The following is a 25,832-nucleotide window of genomic DNA, read 5'->3' as shown; positions in this document are numbered from 1 at the left end:
AAACCGTATGGAATCCAGGAGGCCTTCATGGAGGCGCTTTACTCAGTGCTGGATGAGGGGAAAGTGGGAATCTTCGAGAGTCCAACTGGCACGGTCAGTCTAGTCTGTACTTTATATAGACCAGCACAGTGGTGCTTAAAGTGGTTTTAAAAAGCCCAGAGGAACATGATAGATGACACAAGGCAGTACAAACTTTACTTTTCAATGTTTGCAGTTGCTTAAAAGTCAGTTTAGCAAACACAAAAACACCTTAAACTGCTCTGAAGGACAGACTTAATATTTTATTAATAAAAGTTAACTATTTGAATAATAATAAAACATTGTTGCCCACTGTATTAAGTATGTCATTAGTTTTGTTGTTTAATTTTGAATGAATATAATTGTCATTTATATTCATTATTCTTTTCTTAATCACCCATAATGATGCTAATTAAAAAAGCTCATTAACATTGGCAACAATATGCCATTTTATCCGATTAACATTGTGACAGTATACAGTTTGGGCAACTTGGCCTTGCTCAGGGACCTAACAGTACTTGGTAACTTGGTAGTGATGGGTTTATGAACCGGCAACCTCCTGATTACTGGTCCAATATTGTAACCACTGAACTATCACTAACCACTAAGAAGGTATGAAGCATCCAGGGTAGCCAGGAGTCGAACCTACAATCTTCCGATCTGTAGTCAGATGCGTTATGCATTCCACAATGTCATGGAATTTACAAAAGTATTTTGATCTTTTGATGTGGCCCTTCAAATTGTGGTGAGGTGCATCACATGAGATGTGTACAGAACTCAATTGTCCACCTACTGATATTTGAATTAACTGGACATTATTTGGAATGACACACAACTGGGTCTATAAGGGCCCACATTTACAGTGCACTATCAGGACATAAACCAAGCCATGAAGTACTGTCTGTGAATACCCATGATCAATTTGTGGCAAGGCACACACCAGGTCAAGGATATAAAATGATATCTAAGGCTTTGAGTGTTCACAGGATCACAGTGGCATCAAACATTTAGAAATGGAAGAAGCATGGCTCAACCATAAACCTGTCTAGAGTTGGTAGTCAGACCAAATTGTGCATCCAGGCAGCAAGGGCTTTGGTCAGAGAGGTAAAAAAAAACCAACTGTTACTCCAAAAGAGCTCAGAACCTATGTCCCTACAAACATGGAAGAACCTATTAGTCAGACACTCTATCTGTGGCACTACATAATTCAATGGCAAGATGGAAGCCACTGTTTAACAAAAGGTATAAGACAGTCCGCTTGGAGATTGCTAATTGGCATGTGGCATTGGCCTCTGTCTACATAACAAAAATACATTTTTGGATCTGATGAGATTAAAATGTAACTCTTTGGGCAGACTAGCAAGCATTATGCTTGGTGAAAAGCAGACAGTGCAAATCACCTGGCCAATACCATCACTTTACATGACTGTGGCAGCATCATGCTACGGGAGTGCTTTTTCGGGGACTGAATTAAGGGATGCTTGAAAGCAGCCAAACACTGGAACATCCTTGAAGCATATGACCAAAACAACACAAAAACAACACTGCAAGTCTCTGAATAAAGCCAAAGCCCAGTTTTAAAATGTAAGCTTTTATCATTGGTCTGTATATTTCAGGGGAAGTCTTTAAGTTTAATTTGTGGAGCATTGAAATGGCTGAGAGATTTCGAGGAGAAGAAAAAGGAGGAGGCTGCAAAGATTTTGCAGCCCAAAGAGAGCATGATGTCAGGTAGGGAACAATGCCATGTCTTTCTTTCACTATGTTGTTATAGTTGATTTGACCCTAGTAATGATTGCAAAAGACAAGCCATGTATTTGTGAAAAGTAGGGTTGAACATATGTACACACAAGTGTTGTCAATAATCTTTATTAAAATGAGTCCTGTCTGGGGTCCTATCTGGGGTGTGCTAAAGCATTTTGCATAAGGATTTGAAGGAAACCGCCCCCTGTCTAAGGAAAAGCAGAAAGCAAATAAAATTCAGTAAAAGTATATTATCTTACATTATATATGTTAAAATCTTCATAGTTTAATTGATTGAAATGTTTGTTAATTACAAGGTGAGAGTGGAAGAGGAGGAAAAGATGGGGATGGAATTCAGGTAAAGCTGGAAGAGGAAGGGAGCAACAAAGGTGCTACTGGAGAGCTGGACTGGATATCAGAGTTTGTGCAGAAAAAAACAGAGCAAGATCTGGTGAACAAACTGAAGGTACAAAACTGTATTGTTTTGAGTAATTAGTATGTATGGCTTGCCAACTTAGTCTAGAGTATTCCTGCCCTCCACCCACTGTTGTCACATGGAGCTTAGTGTGGCATTCCATACATGATCCGACTGTGTGTGAATGGGTGGATGGTACACAGTCATTTGGGCATCTGCACAGACATGATGGGTGGTCTCTAAGGGGGTAGACACCGACCAAGATAGAATAGAATAGAATGCCTTTACTTGTCATATATACATACACACGTGTGAGTACGATGGACTGCCTTAGTCTCATAACTTTTAGATAAAGCGCTTAATGAAAATAAAATGAAAAAGAATTGATGTGACAAGTTTTTTTCAAGCCAGCATGGAGGACGTAAGGGGTTCCAACCATCTCACATTTTTGCCGAACAAACTGAACTGTTTCTTTTTTGCCTTGATAGCCGCGTCAGCATGGTGTTTGTGCTAATACTGCAATATAGAGATTAATACAAGAGTAGGCACATAGGGGGTGGATGGCAAGTGAGTTAAATAGATATTTAAAATATTTAAATACATTCATTAATTAACCTCAGCTATAGCAACACAGTAACCCTTACATTCATCCCCCAGTCTTCTCTCTCTCTCGTTACAGACCACAGATAAACCACCCTCTACCTGTCACAATCTAAAATGATTCATTCTTCAACAGTTCCTTTTCACCTTGCTTTATATTGTGTTCTCTGTTTGCCAGGATGAGGAGATGAAGCGGAAGAAAAGAGAGGACCGTCTGGAGATGATCAGACACAATGCTCAGCTTAAATATGCCATGAAGAGAAAAGTCAGTGGTATATTTTACCTCAGCCATACTGAATGAGTATGAATTTGTGCGGTTTCTCCATTAATTTGTTGTGAATGAATATAGAACAACGTTGATCATGAGACAGAACAGTTGCTGCAGCTCAGCAAGCAGGACCTGGGATCTGATGATAAACCTCCAGATGAAGAAGACGAGGGGCTTATTGTTGCAGATTATGAAAGTGATGAAGAAGGAATGCCCAAAAACAGGTATGTGTGTGCGTGCTTGTGTGCAAATGTACTGTACATGTCTTATGCTTAGCTTAGTGCCCTCTCATCCTCTGTACTGCTTATGGGTGATTTTAACATCCATATTGATGACAACAACTGTAAATTTGCCAGGGAATTTTTGGAATTGTTACAGTGTTTTAATTTCACACAACATATAAATTTTCCAACTCATAAAAAAGGTCATACTCTTGACCTTGTCTGCTCTACTGGTGTCCTAGTTCATCAGCCGTCCAGCCATGACCTTACTGTCTCTGATCATTTGACAATCATCATGGACATTGAGGTCACTAGGCCCATCACTAGAGCTAAACGTAAAATATCCTTCAGGAATCTTCAATATATCTCTCCCTCTGCTTTCTCAGATTCTCTTGTTAAAAAGATGTCTGTCTGTCCTGTACTGTCTAGTAATTCATCTGACCTTGTCGATTACTATAATGACATACTCGCCTCATGTCTTGATGAGCTGGCTCCTTTGAGAACCAAATTTGTTTCATTTAGTCATTCTGCACCATGGTACACAATTGAGCTTCACCAAATGAAATCCCGTAAACGCCAGCTTGAAAGACTTTATAAGAAAACCGGTCTAACAGTACATTATCAGATTTATTCTGATTATCTTCAACATTACAAAGACGCTCTTACGGCAGCCCGATCCACTTACTATTCCGAACTCATACATGCTGGATCAACAAATCCTAAGACTCTCTTTTCCACAATAAATAAACTTCTCAAACCAGTTGACAATACTACCAATTCCTTTACAGTTGACAAGTGTAACTCTTACCTCTCATTTTTGCAAACAAAAGTTGAGAATATCCACAATTTTCTGACAGTTTCCCCTGTCATCTCTGTTTCTCCGCCTATCTCACCTCAATTTATTACCCAGCCTCTGTCTCAGTTCTCACCTGTGTCTCATTTGGACCTATCTGAGATCTTAACAGGGATGCGAAGCTCCACTTGTGTTTTGGATCCTGCTCCATCAAAACTTGTTAAGGGTTGTTTTCCAGTTATCTCATCACTTATCACAGAGATAATCAATTCCTCTCTTAGTTCTGGCTCAGTCCCTCAATCACTCAAATTGGCTGCTGTTACTCCCATACTTAAAAAACCTGGACTTGACTCTAACATTATGAGTAACTTTCGGCCCATTTCCAATCTTCCATTTCTGTCGAAAATACTGGAACGTGTTGTTGCCTCACAGCTCAAAGATCACCTAAATTCCAATAATCTATTTGAATCATTTCAGTCTGGTTTCCGCCCCCAGCACAGCACTGAGTCAGCCCTCCTCAAAGTCACAAATGACCTTCTTCTTTCCTCAGACTCTGGACAAATTAATATTCTCGTCCTCCTTGATCTTACTGCAGCTTTTGACACCATTAATCACTCCATTCTTCTGTCCCGCCTTGAATCCTCTGTCAACATCACTGGTACTGCCCTTTTGTGGTTAAGGTCATATCTCGTAAACAGACAACAGTTTGTTAATATCAACAATTGTAGTTCTGCCATTGCTCCACTGTCCCAAGGCGTTCCCCAAGGCTCAGTGTTAGGTCCCCTTTTGTTTATTCTTTATATGCTCCCTCTTGGTGACATCATACGTCGGCATGGTTTACATTTCCACTGCTATGCTGATGATATTCAGCTTTACATCTCCTCCAAATCCATTAATACTGAACTTCACTCCACTCTGACAAATTGCATCACTGAAATGAAATTGTGGATGAAAGCTAATTTCCTCAAATTAAACTGTGAAAAATCTGATATGATCATCGTAGGTCCTACAACCCTGGCAAAAACCACAAAAAATTTTCAAATTACCATTGATAATGACACTTTGTCTCCGTCTTCTAACATCCGAAATCTTGGTGTAATTTTTGATAGCAACCTCTCTTTTGACCGCCATGTAAATCACATCACCAAAACTGCTTTCTTTCATCTAAAAAACATAGCACGTCTACGTCCATCACTCTCCTTTTCTGCCGCCGAAACCTTGATTCATGCTTTTATTACATCCAGAATTGATTATTGCAATAGCATCCTTTATGGTACATCTAACAAAATCCTAAAAAAACTTCAGTATATCCAGAATTCAGCTGCTCGCCTCCTTACTCATACTCGCTCCCGTGATCATATTACACCTGTTCTACAAAAACTTCATTGGCTTCCCGTTGCTCAACGCATTCAATTCAAAATTCTTCTATTCACTCACAAAGCTCTCCATAATCAGGCCCCATCCTACCTCACCGACCTGCTCCATCAGCACATTCCCTCCCGTAGCCTTCGCTCTTCTGAGGCTAACCTACTGTCCATACCCTCTAGGACCAAGCACCGGACCTGGGGTGACAGGGCCTTTTCCATAGCTGCTCCATCTTTATGGAATGCTCTCCCCAAACACCTACGAGATTGTCCTGACCTGTCCAAATTCAAGTCACTTCTCAAAACTCATCTATTCAAAATGGCATTTAACTTGTAACAACACGAAATAAATGCTTTTATTTTTGCTATTCTTTTTAATAGTTTTTATACTTAGATCATGACAGAAATGTGAAGTCCTAGATCCTAAAACTTGTAAAGTTTTCAGTTTCCTGATTGCATGTGAATCTGTCCTGTTTCTGTCTAATTTTAAGAAATTGTTCTATATTTGTTGTTCTCTCTCATAATTTAGCTAATTTTTAATGAACTGTCTTATGCTGCTCTCTTTGTTTTTATCTTAATTATTCTTGATGTTGATGTACTATTTTGATTTTGTACTATGATTTGTATGGTGTATGTACGTATTTGTTTTGATTATTTGTCTTATGTAAAGCGTCTTTGAGTATCTTGAAAAGCGCTATATAAATAAAATGTATTATTATTATTATTATTATTATGCAAATGGTAAATATTAATAACACTAAGCAAATGAACGGTAATTGTGAATAAAAATAGGCAGAAGTTCACTAAAAAGGATTTGTTTTGAGTATTCCCTAATGCTCACATTTGCTTTCCTCTAGGATATGTGATGAGTATGATGACGATGATGATCTGGAAGAAGAGCATGTGACTAAGGTGGGCTGTTTATGGTCTAGCAATACAACAAAATATAACAGTTGTGTACAACCCCCTTCAAAACAGAAGGAGACTGATCTACAACGTGTGCAAAAATTCTCAATATTCAGAAATTGACTTAGTTCTCTTGGAAGTGTTTAGGTGTTTTAATGCACTGTTGTGCATTTTTTAAGCACAGCAAATTCATTGATCATTTTTATCTACAGCTGTAACCTGGTCAGGGTCATGGCAGGTCTGGTTCCATCAGGAAACATCGTGAGCAAGGCAGGAAGAACCCGGACAGGGCACCAATCCATTACAGGGCCTCAGCAACCCTCCCCCCCAGATATAGCCAACATGCCTGTGTAGACTAATAGCACAGCTGGGATTCTAACACAGTTCTCAGTGGTGGTGGGCTGGCATAATAAATTGTTGTGCCACCCGAGTGCCTATATACATTAATCTCGACACAGAACACTATTCAAAATGTGTTTATGGAAGTGAATTTCTTTTGCAGTTACAGTGAAGAAAAAAAATCTACTTAAGTATTTTATTTAAAGATGGACCTTATTTGTCTATCTATCTATCTATCTATTAATTAATGTATTTATTTATCACATTTAGCAAATGTGAACAGGACAGTGGTAGCCTACTGGGTAGAGCTTTGGGCTATTGAAAGGTTGAGTGTTTTAATCCCAGCTCTGCCATGCAGCCACTGTTGGGCCCTTAAACAAGGCTATTAACCCTCTAAGCTCCAGGGGCGCCATGCAATGGCTGACCCTGTGTTCTGACCCCAGCTTCCAAACAAGCTGAGATATGCGAAGAATATATATATATATATATATGTGTGTATATACAGTATATATATATATATATATATATATATACAGTGTATCACAAAAGTGAGTACACCCCTCACATTTCTGCAAATATTTCATTATATCTTTTCATGGGACAACACTATAGACATGAAACTTGGATATAACTTAGAGTAGTCAGTGTACAGCTTGTATAGCAGTGTAGATTTACTGTCTTCTGAAAATAACTCAACACACAGCCATTAATGTCTAAATGGCTGGCAACATAAGTGAGTACACCCCACAGTGAACATGTCCAAATTGTGCCCAAATGTGTCGTTGTCCCTCCCTGGTGTCGTGTGTCAAGGTCCCAGGTGTAAATGGGGAGCAGGGCTGTTAAATTTGGTGTTTTGGGTACAATTCTCTCATACTGGCCACTGGATATTCAACATGGCACCTCATGGCAAAGAACTCTCTGAGGATGTGAGAAATAGAATTGTTGCTCTCCACAAAGATGTCCTGGGCTATAAGAAGATTGCTAACACCCTGAAACTGAGCTACAGCATGGTGGCCAAGGTCATACAGCGGTTTTCCAGGACAGGTTCCACTCGGAACAGGCTTCGCCAGGGTCGACCAAAGAAGTTGAGTCCACGTGTTCGGCGTCATATCCAGAGGTTGGCTTTAAAAAATATACACATGAGTGCTGCCAGCATTGCTGCAGAGGTTGAAGACGTGGGAGGTCAGCCTGTCAGTGCTCAGACCATACGCCGCACACTGCATCAACTCGGTCTGCATGGTCGTCATCCCAGAAGGAAGCTGACGCACAAGAAAGCCCGCAAACAGTTTGCTGAAGACAAGCAGTCCAAGAACATGGATTACTGGATTGCCCTGTGGTCTGACGAGACCAAGATAAACTTGTTTGGCTCAGATGGTGTCCAGCATGTGTGGCGGCGCCCTGGTGAGAAGTACCAAGACAACTCTATCTTGCCTACAGTCAAGCATGGTGGTGGTAGCATCATGGTCTTGGGCTGCATGAGTGTTGCTGGCACTGGGGAGCTGCAGTTCATTGAGGGAAACATGAATTCCAACATGTACTGTGACATTCTGAAACAGAGCATGATCCCCTCCCTTCGAAAACAGCCTGTCAGTGCTCAGACCATACGCTGCACACTACATCAAATTGGTCTGCATGGCTGTCACCCCAGAAGGAAGCCTCTTCTGAAGTCTCTACACAAGAAAGCCCGCAAACAGTTTGCTGAAGACATGTCAACAAAGGACATGGATTACTGGAACCATGTCCTATGGTCTGATGAGACCAAGATTAATTTGTTTGGTTCAGATGGTCTCAAGCATGTGTGGCTGCAATCAGGTGAAGAGTACAAAGATAAGTGTGTCATGCCTACAGTCAAGCATGGTGGTGGGGATGCCATGGTCTGGGGCTGCATGAGTGCAGCAGGTGTTGGGGAGTTACATTTCATTGAGGGACACATGAACTCCAATATGTATTGTGAAATACTGAAGCAGAGCATGATCCCCTCCCTCCGGAAACTGGGACGCAGGGCAGTGTTCCAGCATGATAATGACCCCAAACACACCTCTAAGACGACCACTGCTTTATTGAAGAGGCTGGGGGTAAAGGTGATGGACTGGCCAAGCACGTCTCCAGACCTAAACCCAATAGAACATCTTTGGGGCATCCTCAAGCGGAAGGTGGAGGAGCGCAAAGTCTCGAATATCCGCCAGCTCCGTGATGTCGTCATGGAGGAGTGGAAAAGCATTCCAGTGGCAACCTGTGAAGCTCTGGTAAACTCCATGCCCAGGAGAGTTAAGGCAGTTCTGGGAAATAATGGTGGCCACACAAAATATTGACACTTCAGGAACTTTCACCAAGGGGTGTACTCACTTTTGTTGCCGGTGGTTTAGACATTAATGGCTTTATATTGAGTTATTTTGAGGGAAGAATAAATTTACACTGTTATATAAGCTGCACACAGACTACTTTTCATTGTGTCAAAGTGTCATTTTGTCAGTGTTGTCCCATGAAAAGATATACTTAAATATCTGCAGAAATGTGAGGGGTGTACTCACTTTTGTGATACACTGTGTATATATATATATATAAATGAAGGCATTCTATTCTATTTATTTTTTGGTGCTATTGGCTGGACGGGCGTCTACACAGGCAAATGTTTGCCTGTGTCACTAATCAGTGGCGAAGCCCTGCAATGGATTGGTGCCCTGTTAAGGGTATTCCTGCTTTGCGCTTAGTGTTTCCTGGTAAACTGGGTGTGACCCTGACCGTGATAAAGCCGTTGATTAAAAAGAAACAAATTTTTTTTAATTCAATTTAGATTGATTTGATTTATATATCTGTGTTTAAAAATGTATTTTCAGTTGTTAATTCTTAACATGTTAAACAAAACATGTTTTTTTGAACACTGGTTTTATTCAAACACCAGATTAAGTTAACAAATACTGAGATGAGTCTGGATGTTTGAGATCCCCATTCCTTTATTTTTTTATTCTGGACTTCAGTGTTGGTAACAGGCAAATTCTAATAGATTAAATGTATGTGTGTTAATATGTGTTGCTGTTTCTTATCAGATTTATTACTGCAGCCGGACACACTCTCAGCTCGCCCAGTTTGTTCATGAAGTGCAGAAAAGTCCTTATGGGTCCAGCATCAACTTGGTCAATTTGGGTTCTAGACAGGTACACACACACATCATTTGGGTTTTTTAATGGAGCAAATATGTAGCCTAGCAGTTAAGGTACTGGACTAGTAATCAAAACATTGCCCCACCACTGCCAGTTTGCTGCCGTTGGTCTCTTAAGCAAGGCCCTTAACCCTCAATTGTTGCTTGCATTTCCATTTGTGTGCAAATTTGTCACACTGAATGATTTCAGATCAATTAATCAAATTTATTTGTATAGTGCTTATAATAACAGACATTTTCCTAAAGCAACTTTACAGTATCCAAGATCCAAAAGCCAAAAAGCCCTGTTGAGCAAACAAAGGGTGACAATGAAAAACTCCAGACTGCACTCTGTGAGACTTTGCCCCTGGCAGGTGAAAAGCAAAAAAGCCTTGTGCCTCCTTACTTGGGCAGCAACTAGAGATAGATAATATCCAATTGGCCATGCCTGGATTGGGTAAAACAAGAACAAATAGCAAATGCTCTTTCACTTTTATACATCTTTAATAAAAAGTAAATGCTGGTATAAGACTCCATAATGATGCTCTTGGTTTGTGAGTAGTATCTGTAGTATCTGTGTTTTTTCTGTTCAGAATCTGTGTGTTAATCCAGATGTGGTACGACTGGGGAGCGTTCCACTTATTAATGATCGCTGTATGGAGCTGCAGAAAAATAAACATGGTAAAAAACACAGACGTTACAAAAAAAGTAACATCATTCAGAATGATTAAATCCTAAAAACAACACATGTTGGACTTTTGTTTGTAGATAAGCAGAAAAAAGAGGACTCTGAACCTAAACGTCGCCGTGGTACTGCTAAAGCGACCTGCCCTTTCTCTAGCTTTGAGAAGTTGATGTCGATGCGAGACGAGGTGCTGGCAAGCATAAAAGACATCGAACAGCTCTTGCAGCACGGCCGAGAATCCAAAACCTGTCCTTATTACAGCACACGGCTCTCTATTCCTGCAGCTCAGGTAAACAACCACACACAACACACACACACACATCTCGCCTTATTACATCATTTTAATAACAATCAGTATTAACAAAAAATATAATTTACAAAATTTATTTGTTTTCCATGTTTTTTTTCATATATCGAATTTGTGTAGTTTCTACATCCAGGTGGGGCATATTAGGTTGGGACCATGCAATTAGGCTGATTTAGGGTCAGCAGTGTGCTTTGAAACCTATATCTAATGTTCCCACTGCGTGTCTAAATCAACAGCAGGATAAACCAGGTATAATCTAAATTGCAGTTTGCCCGAGTCGAGATTGTGTGGAAACTATGAGAAAGAAGAATACAGTCTGCTTAATCTAAAAGCTTCAAATAGACATTGATTTCTGTAAACTTTGCAAACTAATTACCTAATGTCTCCCTTCACTCTCCCTTCCCTATTTTAGAAAGGTTGGAACATTTTGTAAAATGCAATAAAAAAGGAATCTGTTAATTCTCTTGAATCTTTACTGTACTTCAAATTGTTTTTAGCTGCTTTAGACCTCGACATTTTGACTAACCGGTTGCTAACTGAACAGCCGTAGGATTGCTAGGACCGCCTCATAGTGCAAATTAACCAGTGAACATGAAACATTTGAATGCTACATGAATAAAAAACTTTAAAACACTAAACACAAACCTTTAATTTGGAATTTCACAGCAATTGCGTATTACATGGAAAACATCTCCTTTTCACAGCTGTGAATTAGGTGGGGCCTCATTTATAATTAAAGCTTTGTCTTTGTGCTGCTTGTTTTCTTTCTCATAGGTGGTGGTGTTACCTTATCAGTCATTACTGCATTCAGCTACTCGCAAGGCATCTGGGATCAAACTGAAGGATCAGATAGTCATTATTGATGAAGCTCACAACCTGACTGATACAATTACATCACTACACAGTGCTGATGTTAATGGAGCACAGGTACAGTGCTGCAAAATGCTATAGCCCTGCTGATACTTATTCAAAAGCATTTTTAACATTTAAATGTTTTCACGTCAGCCGAGTGCAAAACCTTTTTGTTGCTTCATTTGGATGTTTATTTGACTGCCATACAGGTTTTATGTGCATTATTAAAATTTGAGGTGAATAGAAAACCCTGTACAGAGAAAAGACAATAGAAAAAAATCAGCTTTAAAACGAAATAAAAGGCTTAACAGAGCCGCTGACTCCAAAATAGAATGCATGAATGTTAAATACATTTTTTAAAGGTCAACAAATGCAATGTGGCACATGAGAAATCCAGTGCAAACCAAAACCAGTGAACTGATTTATTTGTTGTGTTTCAGCTCTGTAGGGCTCATTCACAGCTATTCCAGTACTGTGAGCGATACAGGTAAAGGAAAATCTTTGTGTTATTTCACACCAAGTCAGTGTTCTGCAATGCTCATGCATATAAATACATAAAAATACATGTGAAATGTACTCCACTTGTGAATTATTGTAAAAAGGTGGAGAAATCTTAGCAGTACAGATCCTTTCAGAGAGATGTACTGCATGAAACAATGAAGCAATTAACATCTTACTTCTAGTGCTTTGTGGCATGTAATTAAGTGCTTGCATATTTGGAATCCTTCAAAGGGATTTTAAAAGTGAGGTCATTGTTTGAATAGTGATGGCAGAAGCTTCCATCAAGACTGTTCATCTGACCAGTGTTTTAAGGAAAACTGCATTGATGTCATTGGGAATGACATCAGCAAATAGGATTAAACATCTTTGTGATGCTGCTTTGTGAGTGTCGTATGTAACACAAACAAAGAACTGTACTTTTGGCAACTGAGAATGGAATTCACTAAATCACCAAATATAGTTTTTCTGACTTTATCAACATAATGATGCAGTCCTGAGGAGATTGGTGTCTTCCAAGAGGGTAAAAGATGTCATTAATTGGAATAAGAATGATAAATGGGAATGATCTTAATCCATTTCAACACCTATTGAAAATTTTGTACCGAAATGTTTGACTGCGCTCCACACCACTGTCAAATTTGACAATTGACGCAAAGGTTGTTCTGTTGACTTGTGGTAACCTTAACGCCTTACTAAGTAACTTCTTTTTAAATATTACCTATCTGTGTCTGCTTAGAATTGAATGGAGCTTTTCATGAAGTGTGTATTTTTAGATTTTTCAAAAAGCCCAATATTCTTCATTTAGAATCATCTGTATTATCGGGTGTTTCTTGCAGGAGCCGCCTGAAGGCCAAGAACCTGATGTACATTAAACAGATCCTGTTTGTGCTTGAGGGGCTTGTGCGGACTCTTGGAGGTCAGCTGGCTGTGGCTTGTGTTTATGTATATGTGAGACAGAGTGAGTGAGAAAGAGAGAAAGTTCTAATATAAGTGTTTTTTAAATTACAGGAAAAGTTGGACTGAATCCTGTAACTCAAAGCACACAGTCAGGTAAGTATACACTCCCACCTCCTTTGTGGACTACATTTCTCCTTTTCTCAGTTCATCATTAGTTTGCACATTAACTAGACACATTATAAATAACTCTTTTCCCTTTTTTTTTTCCACAGGAACTGAACTTCTGACCATCAATGACTTTCTGTTTAGAGCCCAGATAGATAACATAAACCTGTTCAAGGTAAAACACCCTTTTTATGTAAATGTACTTTTGTATAAAAGAAGGATTCTCAACTGCCATGCTAGATTTTGCTTTAAATGAAGTCTTTATAAGTTGAATGATGCAGCAAATTAACAAAGAAAATTATGTGTTTTAGAGCAGCAGGATATTTTGGTAATACTGCCTTGTCAGAATGATTCAGCCTTTACATAATATTGCTGATATTAAAACCTACTGCTACTCCGTACGACCTAAAAGTTGACTTACAACATGGTTTAACCATGATTTAACTTAATAACAAGCTTTAATGTGCTTCAGATGTGATGTGTTATATAAACACTACCCAGGGATTCAGGTGTTCAAGGTGTGTTGCAAGGAACTGTTACAAAATCTGATATATGAGAGAGGTTCATTTCACCAAAAAGACAAAAATGGGTATAAAAAGGTTTTAAAGACCTTGAACATTATTAGAATATTGTAATGTTTGGAAAATCCAAAGTTATGGCACAGCATCAAACCTGCTTGTAGGTTTCTCCTACCTGTTGGAGAAGGCCCAAAGTTTCATCTAGAGGCCTTAGCAAGTCATTAAGACAAAGAAGGACTGTATGGCCAGACTCCATGATGTACACAACTCTTGACCAAGAAGCACAATAAGGATTAACTGGAATACTCCAGAAGTACTGGAATACAGTTCAATAGAGGCTTAATAACTTAATGATTAAAACTTTAATTAGTTTATTGCAGTTATTTATTAAGACAACTGACAAACAAAAATAAATTCAACAACTTTATAGTTTAATATTGCAATTTAACTTTTAAGCATGAACTCCTTATTACTTCATTGGGATTATAATTGGCTTTGACTGGTTATGCCTAGTTCACACTACACGATTTTTGCTTTTCGCTGACTGGCCGCCGCTAGATGTGGCAGCTCAGGAGCAACTCGACGAAAGTCATGTAGTGTGAACTTGGCATAACTTGTCTTTGCTATAAATAGGGCTAGATTGACTGAACCCATTAGACAAACCCTCAAGTATTACAATGGGAAAGTCTTGAAACTTTCTGATTTTCATAAGTCCATGTATTGTAGAACCACAGTGTATTTTTACAAAAATGTAAAAGTTTAAATGTTTTTGGCCATAAGAGTGTTCCAGTTATTTATTGTCAGAAAGTGAACAGTAAAAAAAAATCTTAAGGCTGCCATGTCCTTTACAAGTGTTTGTAAACATTCGAATTTACATAGCCATTTTTGGCATTTAGTGGACATAAAATTACTTTTAGTTGTGACCGAAGGGTTTAGAGCAGTGTTCAAGGGCCCAACATTGGCAACCTAACAGGGGTTGGCCTTGAACCAGTGACCTTCCAATTACTAGTCTATTGCAGTAACTGCTGAGCTACCACTGCTCAAAAGCAGATTTAATAAACAATGGTGGCATTAAGCAACAGCATTTTATCCAAAAAGAAAATTTGTAACTGAATGTTAATGGGTAAGGGCCTTGCTCAAGGGCTCAACAGTGGCAAATTGGAAAGTAAATGGTTCAAGCCTTACCACTGCCAGTTATTAGCCCAGTATCTTAACCAGTGAACTTACAACATTTTATTTACCTGCATGCAAAAATATAGATGAGAATGTTTCAAAGACACTAATATATTTCCTCGTTCAACAAAGGTTCAGAAATATTTTGAGAAGAGTATGATCAGCAGAAAGGTAAGCAGAGCGTTATACTGTTAAACACACTGATTTTTGAAAGCACCAACTAATTAGTGTTGTATGTTGGTAGCTGTGTGGATTTTTAGAGAAGTATGAGGGAAGTGGGGTGAAGCTAAATTCAGATCAGATGAACAAAGAGAATCGCAGAACTGAAGGACTTGGACGCTTCCTCCAGAGTCTTCACAGCAAACCTACAGGTAATGTGTTCCTGACATTATGCTGTCATGTGGTATAATGAGGATCCCTCACACATTAGGCTGTTTTTACATGATAAGCTTGATGTGCTTTGGGCACCGTGAGTATGGGTACTTATTGCAGCTTACTGCAGCATTTACGTCTTTCACGTGATACACAGCAAAACTGCTTTCTGCTGGCTGTATCACTGAGTGGCAAGTTTGAAAACAATTCACAGTATTGATGGTGTTTATTTATAAATGTATTTTATTTTACAACAAGAACGCCAACATTGGTTGTCATATAGAGACGTGAGAAGATTAAAACATGGGAATGAGCTGCTCAGGTCCTGCAATGGATTGGCATCCTGTAGGTGTGCTACTGCATGAACACCGGATCCACTGTGACCCTGACCATGATAATGCTTTATTGCTTCGATCAAAGGCACATAAAATCTTGTTAAAGAGCTACAAACACCATGGATCTAAAGTGGAAGTAAACATGTCAGGTTTTTGTGAAAATGAGAATTAATTTGCGCCTTTCTGTATCAAACATATGGGTTCATAAACTGTATATCCAGGTTTCACAAAATACTTTATTTATAGAGATATTTTACATGGTGTTCTAAATACTTAGGGGTGCCAATAATGTTGGCCACAACAGTATCACTGGTTTACCAAGGGAAGAATTGTGAGGTTATGCTTCTCATGACATGTTTTTAGAGCTGCCATTTGGATAATTTATTACTAATACGGTTACAGTTTTGCATGCCAAGTGTGCACTGATTTTTTTTATCATCTCTCTGATTATATCTTGTAGCTTCTTTAGAGCAACCGAGTGCAGTTGAAGACAGACCAACTATGGCCTCCCCAATGATGTTGGTGGAAAGTTTTCTTCTTGCTCTCACCAGTGCCAACAAAGATGGGAGAGTAGTGATGGAAAAACAAGGTGATTTTTATGATATATATTTTTTCATATGCATATACAGTGCTGTGAGACAATCACATACTAGTCACCCTAAATAATCATTAAAAATAACATGATACTACAAGGAAAACCTGAGTGAAAACACAACACCTTTTTTAAAACATGATTTTATGACAGCTATATTACCTTTGTGACAAAGCAACAACCTCATTCCTGCATTCTCAATCAAGCAGTTTAGTAAAGGGCAGTTTGAGCAGATGAACACGGCCAGATTCGATTATAGCCAGCTCCTAAACTTTATGAACAAGGTCTAAACGGAACCATTCATTTTAGTCTCTGTCATAAAACTGAGCTGAGGTGCTATTGGGTTGGGGTTGTTCAGCTGGATAATTTGAAATACAAGAGCAAGTTTACAAAGAAATTGCTGAAAATAAAACTGTATAAAAGTGGATCAAAGTTCTGACTTAAAGTTGATTGAGAGTGTGATAAATGCAATCGTTGAATATTTGCCATTGTATTTACATTTAAGCTCAATATATTTGTCTCTATGCAGCTTGCCTGGCTCAGAGTAATGTAAAATTTCTCATGCTGAATGCAGCAGTTCCTTTTGCACAAGTTCTTCAAGAATGTAGGGCTGTCATCATTGCTGGAGGAACCATGCAGCCTGTAAGCATACACACACACACACACACACACACACACACACACACACACCTAAACACTCACAGACCAACAGACTAGTGCTTGCTAATAGTATAATTACTTATTCTGTCACAGATTACACAAACACTTGTACAGACACAGAAGTGCTAATAGTATAATTGCTGACTTTATTACTAGAGCCCTACTAAATTAATGGAAAAATGTGCTTAATTTCACAGACCTTGTTTTTCAAAAGCCACAGATTTTTAAAGGAAAGTTCCACATTTCATGGTAGTCATTAAATAACACTCATATATTGAATGATCGAATATATGGAAGCTACAATACACATCTTAGCTTACCTTAACGGTTAAATGTAAACATAGAACTTCCAGTAACGGTGCAAGGCTTCATGTCTCAAAGTTGAAAATTCTCATCCATGTTTGACACACCACCCTCTGCATCCACAGAATTAAATTGTGAGTTTTCCAAGTGTTTTCAGTTGCTTTAGACTTTGACATCTTAGACATTTTGTCTAACCGACTGCTGAGTTGCCGTAGGATTGCTAGAACCGCTGCATAGCACTTGAACTCTACGTGAAAATGTTAAATTGCTAAACACAAACCTTAAATTTAAATTTCACTCCAAATTGTGTATTACACAGGAAAAGACTTCTTTCATGGTTGGAATTGGGTAGGGCCTTATTTATTACAGATGACATAGACATGCACATGCATCAGGCCTTAAAAACTGTAAAACTGCTTACACTACCACAGATGTAACACACAAGCACCTACATGCACACTTACTCACTCACAGCAGGGCTATGGTTTGGATCCTGATCCACAATTGATTGTCAGGGTGCTAAAACTTTTCTCGTTAATGAAATCTATTTTCCAATGGAGCTTTAGTTAACGCTCAGTTTTAGCCAAGAGTGCCTGATGTTGCCTTTGCGTACGATCAAATCGTACACATTTTTCAATTTGTTTCATGAACAAGATGGCCAATCACATTGATTTTTCTTAAATACACAATAAGGAACACTGACTGCTTGGGTGGTGCGGCATTAAATTATGCTAACCCACTACCTCTGGTATCCAGAGTTCGAATCCTCAACGGTGTCTGTTGGGCAGACAGCCCATATATACAGATGTGATTGAATATGTCTAATAAAGTCGGGTGTTCGAGGCCCTGCAATAGATTGGCATCCTGTCCGAGGTGTGTTACTGCAGTGTGTATAGTGATTCTGTACAAATCAGACCCATGACAAAGATAAAGTTATGGTGAAATGAAATTGAAAGAATGAAGGGAGAAATAAATTGAGGAGTTGATGAAACAGCATAAAGGTTGTAGTATGTAAGCCAGTCTGTCAGGTATGTTCTTAGTCTTAGGCAAAAAAAGTGGTGTTGAGTATGACTGAACTGTATTTTTTTTTTATTTCAAAGCATGGCAACAGACAGAATTTGAATTTAATAATTTGCTACCAATATATACTTGCACTGCAGGTCTCTGTCTTTAAGGAGCAGCTTTTGCTGTCTGCAGGGGTCAGTAAGGAGCGCATTGCTGAGTTCTCCTGTGGTGAGTGTATAATCTGTGTGTATGTGTGTCTTGAATTTAAAATGCAGAACTAAGCTGTGTTGTTTGTGTGCTTCAGGTCATGTCATTCCTCCAGAGAATATCCTACCCATACTTCTCTGCGCTGGGCCCTCTGGACAAGAGCTTGAATTTACCTTTCAGACTAGAGACACACCACAGATGGTACAACATGGATGTTTTATAGAACTAAAAAACACATGCGCATACTTTTAGAAGTGAGATCCAAAAAATAAATTTAGGGACCAAATAACATCATTCATCTTTGTTCTTCTTGATTTTAGAGGTCCACTGGTTTGTCATGCCCTCAAAAACACTGTGCTGTTTCTTGTTTGTGGTTGTTAGATGGAAGAGACTGGGCGCGTCCTGTCCAACCTATGTAACGTGGTCCCAGGAGGCATAGTCTGTTTTTTCCCCTCTTATGAGTATGAGAGGAAGATTCTGGCACACTGGGAGAGTAACGGTGTCCTTCAACGACTTGCAGCTAAAAAGAAGGTAAATATTTTTTACTTACATTAATGCCTTATTTAATCATTTGTCCTGGACAGCCCTGAGTTCTTTGGGGACATTTGGGGTTGACACAGAAGACTAAAGCAAATTCATGGTCAGTTGGTCGGAGTATATAAAACAATTTGTTTTCTTTAAAAATGGACATAGTCTGGTAATGTTTTGTATAATAAGCAATAGAAATGCTAAGATTAAGGACATTAAAAATGCATTCAAAAACATGAGTTTAGTTTACACCACCTTGTTGTGTTTGCTTGCATTTCAGATTTTCCAGGAGCCAAAGAAAGCCAGTCAGGTGGAGCAGGTGCTGTCGGAGTATTCCAAGTGTATCCAGGTATGTTGTTGATTTTGCCACTGTGTATATGCAGTAAAGAATTATAAAATTTAGCTGACCTTCGCAAAAACTTTAAGCTTTTCAGTTTAAGTCCGAACTGGCCCGAGCACTTCTTTTTTTTCTATTTATTTTTGCATTTTCTCCTGATTTAGTATAGCCAATTAGTCTTCTGCTGCTGGGGGTCCCTATTGTGTTCAAGGAGGGTATATTTGCCTTCTCCACGCCCCCTCCGTCATGTGCGCAGTCCCTCAACCTTTCTTTTTTGCCCGTGACTCGGTGGATTCGCACATGGGGCTCATGCACTTCTGCAGAGGCGCCTTGATCTGCTAACCAGGGTTCTTTTACAGCGTTTAAAAACCCTGCCCACCTAGTCCAGCCTTTTCTCACACAGCAGACTCGATGGCCAACCGGTAGATTAGAACCGGGGTGTTCAGAATCTCAGTGCTGGTGTGCTAGCAGAATATCCCGCTGTGCCTCCTAGGCACCGGTCCGAGCACTTCTTGATATTTCAGTGGTTAAAGGTACTGGACTATTGATCAGAAGATTGCTGGTTCAAGCCTTACTGCCCCTGAGCAAGGCCCAAAACCCTCAATTGCTTATGTGGGTTCAGTCACAATTGTAGGTTGCTTTGGCAAAAAGTGTCTGCTAAATACAGCGAATGTGAATTCATGGTCGGTGCAATAGCGACTCCTGCTGTCTGGTCAAGGTGCCGCCATAAGTAGTAGAGGTACATATAGGGCATAGCATGCGGCAGAGAAATTGTAATAAGGGAGTTAGAAATGACTGAATTGGGCCAAAATAAATCAAATGCTTAATGGATTGTCAGATTGTGTTCTGGGTGTGGCTTTGTTCACAGCTATGCAGCACTAATGGAGGAAATCAGACTGGAGCTCTGTTGTTTTCTGTGGTTGGAGGAAAGATGAGTGAAGGGATAAACTTCTCCGATGACTTGGGCAGGTAAGGGCTACTGACAAATAAGTACAATAATGAAATAAAACAAATAATTATTTATATTTACAAAACTGCATCGAAAGTATTTGTATGTTTGTGTTCAGGTGTGTTGTGATGGTTGGAATGCCGTATCCTAACATCAAATCCCCTGAGCTGCAGGAGAAGATGGCATACCTGGACAAGCACATGGTTAGTGACAAAGCAAGTTGAATTTATTGTGAGACTACAGTGTTGTCCTGTACACTATACTAGATAATGTTTTTTCTTGTCTTTCTCTTTCAGCCTCATGTGGATGGCAAAAGTCCTGGCAAAGCTTTAATAGAAAATCTGTGCATGAAGGCTGTCAATCAGTCTATAGGTAAAACACGTTTGATTGATTCTTAATTCCTGACTGTTACACATACTGTTGCAGTTCCCTTCATTTTATTATTTCATTTTCATCTTTTACCACCGCTTTATCCTGGTCAGTGGGTCAATGGGTGCAGTGCAGTAATGTACCCTGTCCATTACCTCCAGACATATCCAATCATGTCTGTTTGTAGATGCTCGATCTGCCGATAGCACCGCTGGGGATTCAAATCCTAATGTAATTTCCCCCAGTGCCACCCAAGCGCCTGAGTTACTTTCATAAAATGCTAAATATTTTTGTCTAAATTCTGCTCAGTTCCTCATTCTCATCTCTTCCTGCCACACCCCTTCAGGTCGGGCAATCCGTCACAGTGGTGATTACGCTTGTATCGTACTGTGTGACCGGCGCTACTCGCGTACCGGCACGTTCCAGAAGCTTCCAGAGTGGATTCGAAGCAGCACCTGCACTCACAGCAGCTTCGGTCCTGCCTTTGCCAGCATCAGGAGGGTAAGACATAATTGTATGCAAGAGCGAATGTTTGAGGTTTGCACATTTAGCTGTATGTGGGGGAGGATTTTTTACATGTATTTGCATGACTGTTTATATCCGCTGGCATTAATAGGAATACGATTGTTTAACTGTGTATGAAGGCGCGAGTTTGTTGCAGGCTTGCCTTTGAGCATGCTGCCTTTATCAGGACATTTAATGATCTGAAGTAAATGTGACATCCATACACAAATAGGAGACATCAGGAAGAAACCACAACACTGTAAAACTTGGCAGGGGAGGTACCAAAAACGCCCAAGTGGCTCACGAGGGGTTCAGGGCCACAAAGTCAACTCTGATTTCATTTCTACAGTACATCTGGAGACATGTTACATATGAGCAGGCTAAGCTTTACCTGAGCTCCATCCATGTCTTAGAAGTGAAAATGATGAAAAGCCAGATGATAAACTAAACACACCAAATTGATCAGGAGTATTCAATTATCATAAATTACATTACAATTGAAAGATTTTTGCTGCACGACAACATGGGTCTTAGAGACCTGTTCCCCCAGTTTCTGCCTGGATTTCAAACTGGTGCCTTTTCACCCTTTTACCTCTCTCTTCATACTGAAGGTGAACCGGTTATTCAGAAATTCCCCTGAGGTGTGAGCAAGCAAATGTGTGCTGCCCTGCTATGGATGGGCATGGGTTTGCATAAATTTGTATTTGATAATCAGTTTTAGGGAAACAGACACACATTCCATAATGCATGCTAACTGCCATATTACATTTAAATAGAACTCATTCTTGACAATTTCCAAAATACAACTGCCACTAACCACACTGCTAGGGCAAAGTGTAAATGTCCTACTATGCATTTACACTTTTTTCTACATATTTTTGCATGACTGTTTATACCTGCAGGCCACAACAGAAACACGATTATGTTTAACTGTGTATGATGGCACGTGCACCCAGAGTTTGTTGCAGGCTTGCCTTTGAGCATGCTGACATTTAAAGATCTGCAGTAAATGTGACATCCATGCACAAATAGAAGACATCAAAAAGAAGCACTGTAAAACTTGGAACTTGGCAAGGGTGGTACTGATCAAATCAGCATGTTTTTAAATCGTGATTTATTGCTGTTGGTCTGATGGCCTCTAGAATGCATTTTAACCATTGGGTGGCACTGTATACCATTATAGAATAGACCGGGGCCTCCAAATTGTGCATCATATGAACACAAAAAAGGCCACAGAACTCAGATGTTAAATCTAGGGCCCTGGATGATCTGGAGAGATTCTGTAAAGATTTTTCTCTCTCTACTCGAATTTCCTTTTCTGTACTCTTTAATCTTATACAGAGTTATAGGGGGCGGCACGGCACGGTGGCTAAGTGGGTAGCACTGTTGCCTCACAGCAAGAAGGTCCTGGGTTCGAACCCCAGGTGGGGCGGTCTGGGTCCTTTCTGTGTGGAGTTTGCATGTTCTCCCCGTGTCTGCGTGGGTTTACTCCGGGTGCTCCGGTTTCCTCCCACAGTCCAAAGACATGCAAGTGAGGTGAATTGAAGATACTAAATTGTCCATGACTGTGCTTGATATAAACTTGTGAACTGATAAACCTTGTGTAATGAGTAACTACCGTTCCTGTCATGAATGTAGCCAAAGTGTAAAAACATGACGTTAAAATCCTAATAAACAAAATAAACAGAGTTATAGGAGAAGACTAAGGGCTGCTTGATTGGCAAAAAGTGGTTTTGTTAAAATAGTTATTTCTTAATGAGGGATTTTTCATCCTTTTACTCATTTTTACCAGGGGTGCCAAGAGTGGACTGTATATACAGTTGCAATCGGAAATATTCAACCCCATAGAAATAAGGATTTATATCTCTAAACTTTTCTGCAGATTTAAAGCTAGATTTTGAGAGTAGCAGAACATTTTGGTAATACTGCCATGTCACAATTATTTAACCCAACCCCTAAATTGCTGGTCTTAAAACCTGCTGCTAGTCTGTATGACCTTAAGTTGGGTTACAACATGATTAAACCATTGGAAACTCAATAACAACCTTTCATTTGCTGTGATGTGTTACAGTGGGACAGTGGTAGCCTAGTAGGTAGAGCTTTGGCTATCAATTGAAAGATTGCTCTACCAAGTTGCCACTGTTGGGCCCTTGAGCAAGGCCCTTAACCCTCTCGGCACCACGGGGCTGTACAATGGCTGACCCTGCGCTCTGACCCCAGCTTCCAAACAAGCTGAGATATGTAAAGAAAACATTTCATTGTACTTTACATGTGTATATGTATAAATGACAAAGGCATTCTTTAAACACCAGCCAGAGATTCAAGTGTTCAAGGTGTGTTGCAACTATGAAAGAATCTGAGAGAGAAGTTTATTGCACCAAAAAGGCAATGGGTACAAGATTTCGAAAACCTTGAACGTTCTTAGAGACACCATTGCGAGTATTGTCTGGAACGTAGGACCCAATGATGTACGCATCTCTGAACAAAAACCACAGGAGAGGTCAGCTGGAATACTCCAGAGGGAATTTGGATAGGCCTGCAGAGTTTTGAAACACAGTGCTATGGAGTGACATAAAAACTGGAAGTGTTTGGCCATTGATCAGAAGTTTATCTGGCACTAGAAAGGTGATGTGTATGATCAGGTAAATAATATGCCCACGGTCAAGCATTGAGGTGGGTTGGTGAATATTTTGGCATATTTTTCTGCTGCAGGAACTGGCAATCTTGATTGCGTGATTGACATCAAGGATTTACAGAAATATCAAGGCACTTTCCATCTAGACAATAATCCCATGCACACTTTCAAATGAATCAAATCTGGGTTAAGAAATCAATCCTGAAATATCCTGAGGTGGTCAGATTTAAATCCCATGGAAAATCTTTGGTGGGATTTAAGGAAACCAGTGGCAGCATGAAAGCCATCAAACCTCAATGAGCTGTTTGTCTTTGTAAGAGAAGCTGGAGTGAAAATTTTTACAAAGGAGGTTGCAGCAGCTTGTTAGCACTTATTAAAATTGCTTATTAGAGGTTATGGATGTTCCAATTACTAGGGCTGGATGTTGAATAAAAGTGCACATGAACATTTGTTAAAAAAACAATGTTTTTTATTAACTCTTACGATTACTTGTATGTATCGATGAATATTGTTTCAGTGCAGTAATGATAAACCGGATTTAGAGGATCACTAATTGCAATGAAAATACAATAATATAGACTACAGAAATAAAAAAGTCGTAGTTTTTTTTGTCTATTGCAACCTGGCGACCCAGTTATGTCATACAGTGTCTACAGTTTTCCAGCCCTGGCTGTGTGTAATCATTATTCTGAGCAGTGCTTCAGTGTTTATTTTTAACTCTGATAATTCGTCTGATTGTGCAGTTTTTCCTGGAGAAGAAGAAAACACAGTAGCTCTAAGCAGAACCTGGAAGGACCCCAATTCAACTTCTTGTTCTAAAGGAGCTTGTCAAGAAACTTACTTTGTACGTATGACATGAATTTAATTGCGATTCTACAAAAGCCTTGTAAATAATAGATTAATATTGCTTCAGCTTTTTGCATTTGTTAAAGTGCTTTTACGTGTTTTCGAATTTTGTGTTCAGCCCTCGTGTTCCAGTAAGTTAAACTCAGATTGTTGCAGTTTGCAAGTCTATTTAAAGAGCTCAGTTGTAAATGTACACTATATGACCAGATGTATGTGTGTATACACTCCTCTGATTATTAAATTCAGCCACACTTTTTTCTAAGAGGTATATAAAAATATTCACATAAAACTTATGATTACATTTTCAGGAAGGCACTTTTCTGTTCCAGTTTGACTGTGTCCCTGTGCACAAAGTGAGATTAATAAAGTCATGGTTTAATAAGTTTAGTGTGAAGGAACTTGGGTGGCTTGCATAAAGTCCTGACTTCAATGTTACTGAACACCCTAGGAAGAAATCAGTCTTTTTGTCCAGCATCAATGTCTTACATCAATAATGCTCTAACATAATGGGCACAAATACCTAAAACACACTTCAAATTATGCATGACTTGAACAAAATGCACTTAGTTGCATCCCCTTAATCCTATGGGGATCCAAATGTGTTGGTTTGCCCCATATGAAATTCTGCCTATATGGGTTATGTTATATGGAATAACCAAATAGGAGTACTGATTAGTTTTAACATGATTTGGTAAGTACAATTACAGCTCTTGGCAGACTGTTTTATCCAAGGCATCTTGTGAATTGTGAATGAATACAATTGAAGCAACTGATACCTTATGGTCTTGCTCATGGGCTTAATAGTGGCACCAGCAACATTTTGATTAATAGTAAAGAATCTTAACCACTGAGCTATCACTTTAAAATTGTTTGCGTTCTTAGTTTAGGTAGAATGTTTTTGTCTTGGATAAAAAATTCAGTAATTTACACTGAAATCCTGTTCTGAATATTTAATCTCTACCTGACCTCATTTGTTTTGATCACCACTTCACTTGTCAAGAAAAGCTTACATGATAAAACAGTTACTATATTTCAATAGTTTAATAGACGATGACAGTTGTGCAGGTTGAACTACACATACTTCCACATTTATTTTAATTTAATTTAATTTTTTAATACTGATTTTATACAAATTCACATTTTTATTAAAGCCACAAAGTTGTTACAAGAAAATAATCTGCATTTAATCTGGCTAGACACTTTAATGACAATTTTTAACACTTGACCAGATCATTCTGGGCTCATTCATGCGTCTGAATGTGGTCACTGGTGTATAAATATCATCATTT

At 39.2% G+C, this 25,832-nt stretch overlaps 1 protein-coding gene across 2 annotated transcripts; it reads left to right on the top strand.

Moving 5' to 3' along the window:
• On the top strand, window positions 1-24,917 carry ddx11 (DEAD/H (Asp-Glu-Ala-Asp/His) box helicase 11). 2 transcript variants are annotated; one of them, XR_010014070.1, is made up of 28 exons: window positions 1-93; window positions 1,635-1,746; window positions 2,076-2,224; window positions 2,952-3,038; window positions 3,123-3,265; window positions 6,277-6,331; window positions 9,712-9,819; window positions 10,397-10,484; window positions 10,572-10,777; window positions 11,570-11,722; window positions 12,088-12,134; window positions 12,985-13,064; window positions 13,157-13,198; window positions 13,318-13,385; window positions 15,034-15,072; window positions 15,146-15,272; window positions 16,069-16,197; window positions 16,730-16,842; window positions 18,324-18,396; window positions 18,473-18,576; window positions 18,757-18,906; window positions 19,184-19,252; window positions 20,109-20,209; window positions 20,308-20,392; window positions 20,486-20,561; window positions 20,905-21,059; window positions 24,441-24,541; window positions 24,852-24,917. XR_010014070.1 is itself a non-coding variant. In XM_063005225.1 (27 exons), exons 1-27 carry the CDS (start codon window positions 28-30, stop codon window positions 24,468-24,470), a joined length of 2,655 nt encoding a protein of 884 aa, XP_062861295.1. In that variant the 5' UTR covers window positions 1-27; the 3' UTR covers window positions 24,471-24,913. The 2 variants fall into 2 exon arrangements, 1 of the variants encoding a protein (XP_062861295.1); XM_063005225.1 differs by having other exon boundaries at window positions 24,441-24,913.
• Window positions 24,918-25,832: the final 915 nt, after the last annotated feature.

Source organism: Trichomycterus rosablanca, chromosome 11, assembly GCF_030014385.1.
Source record: "Trichomycterus rosablanca isolate fTriRos1 chromosome 11, fTriRos1.hap1, whole genome shotgun sequence".
Classification (NCBI taxonomy): Eukaryota; Metazoa; Chordata; class Actinopteri; order Siluriformes; family Trichomycteridae; genus Trichomycterus; species Trichomycterus rosablanca.
The sequence above is the reverse complement of the archived record's forward strand: the minus strand, read 5'-3'. Positions and strand labels throughout refer to the sequence as shown.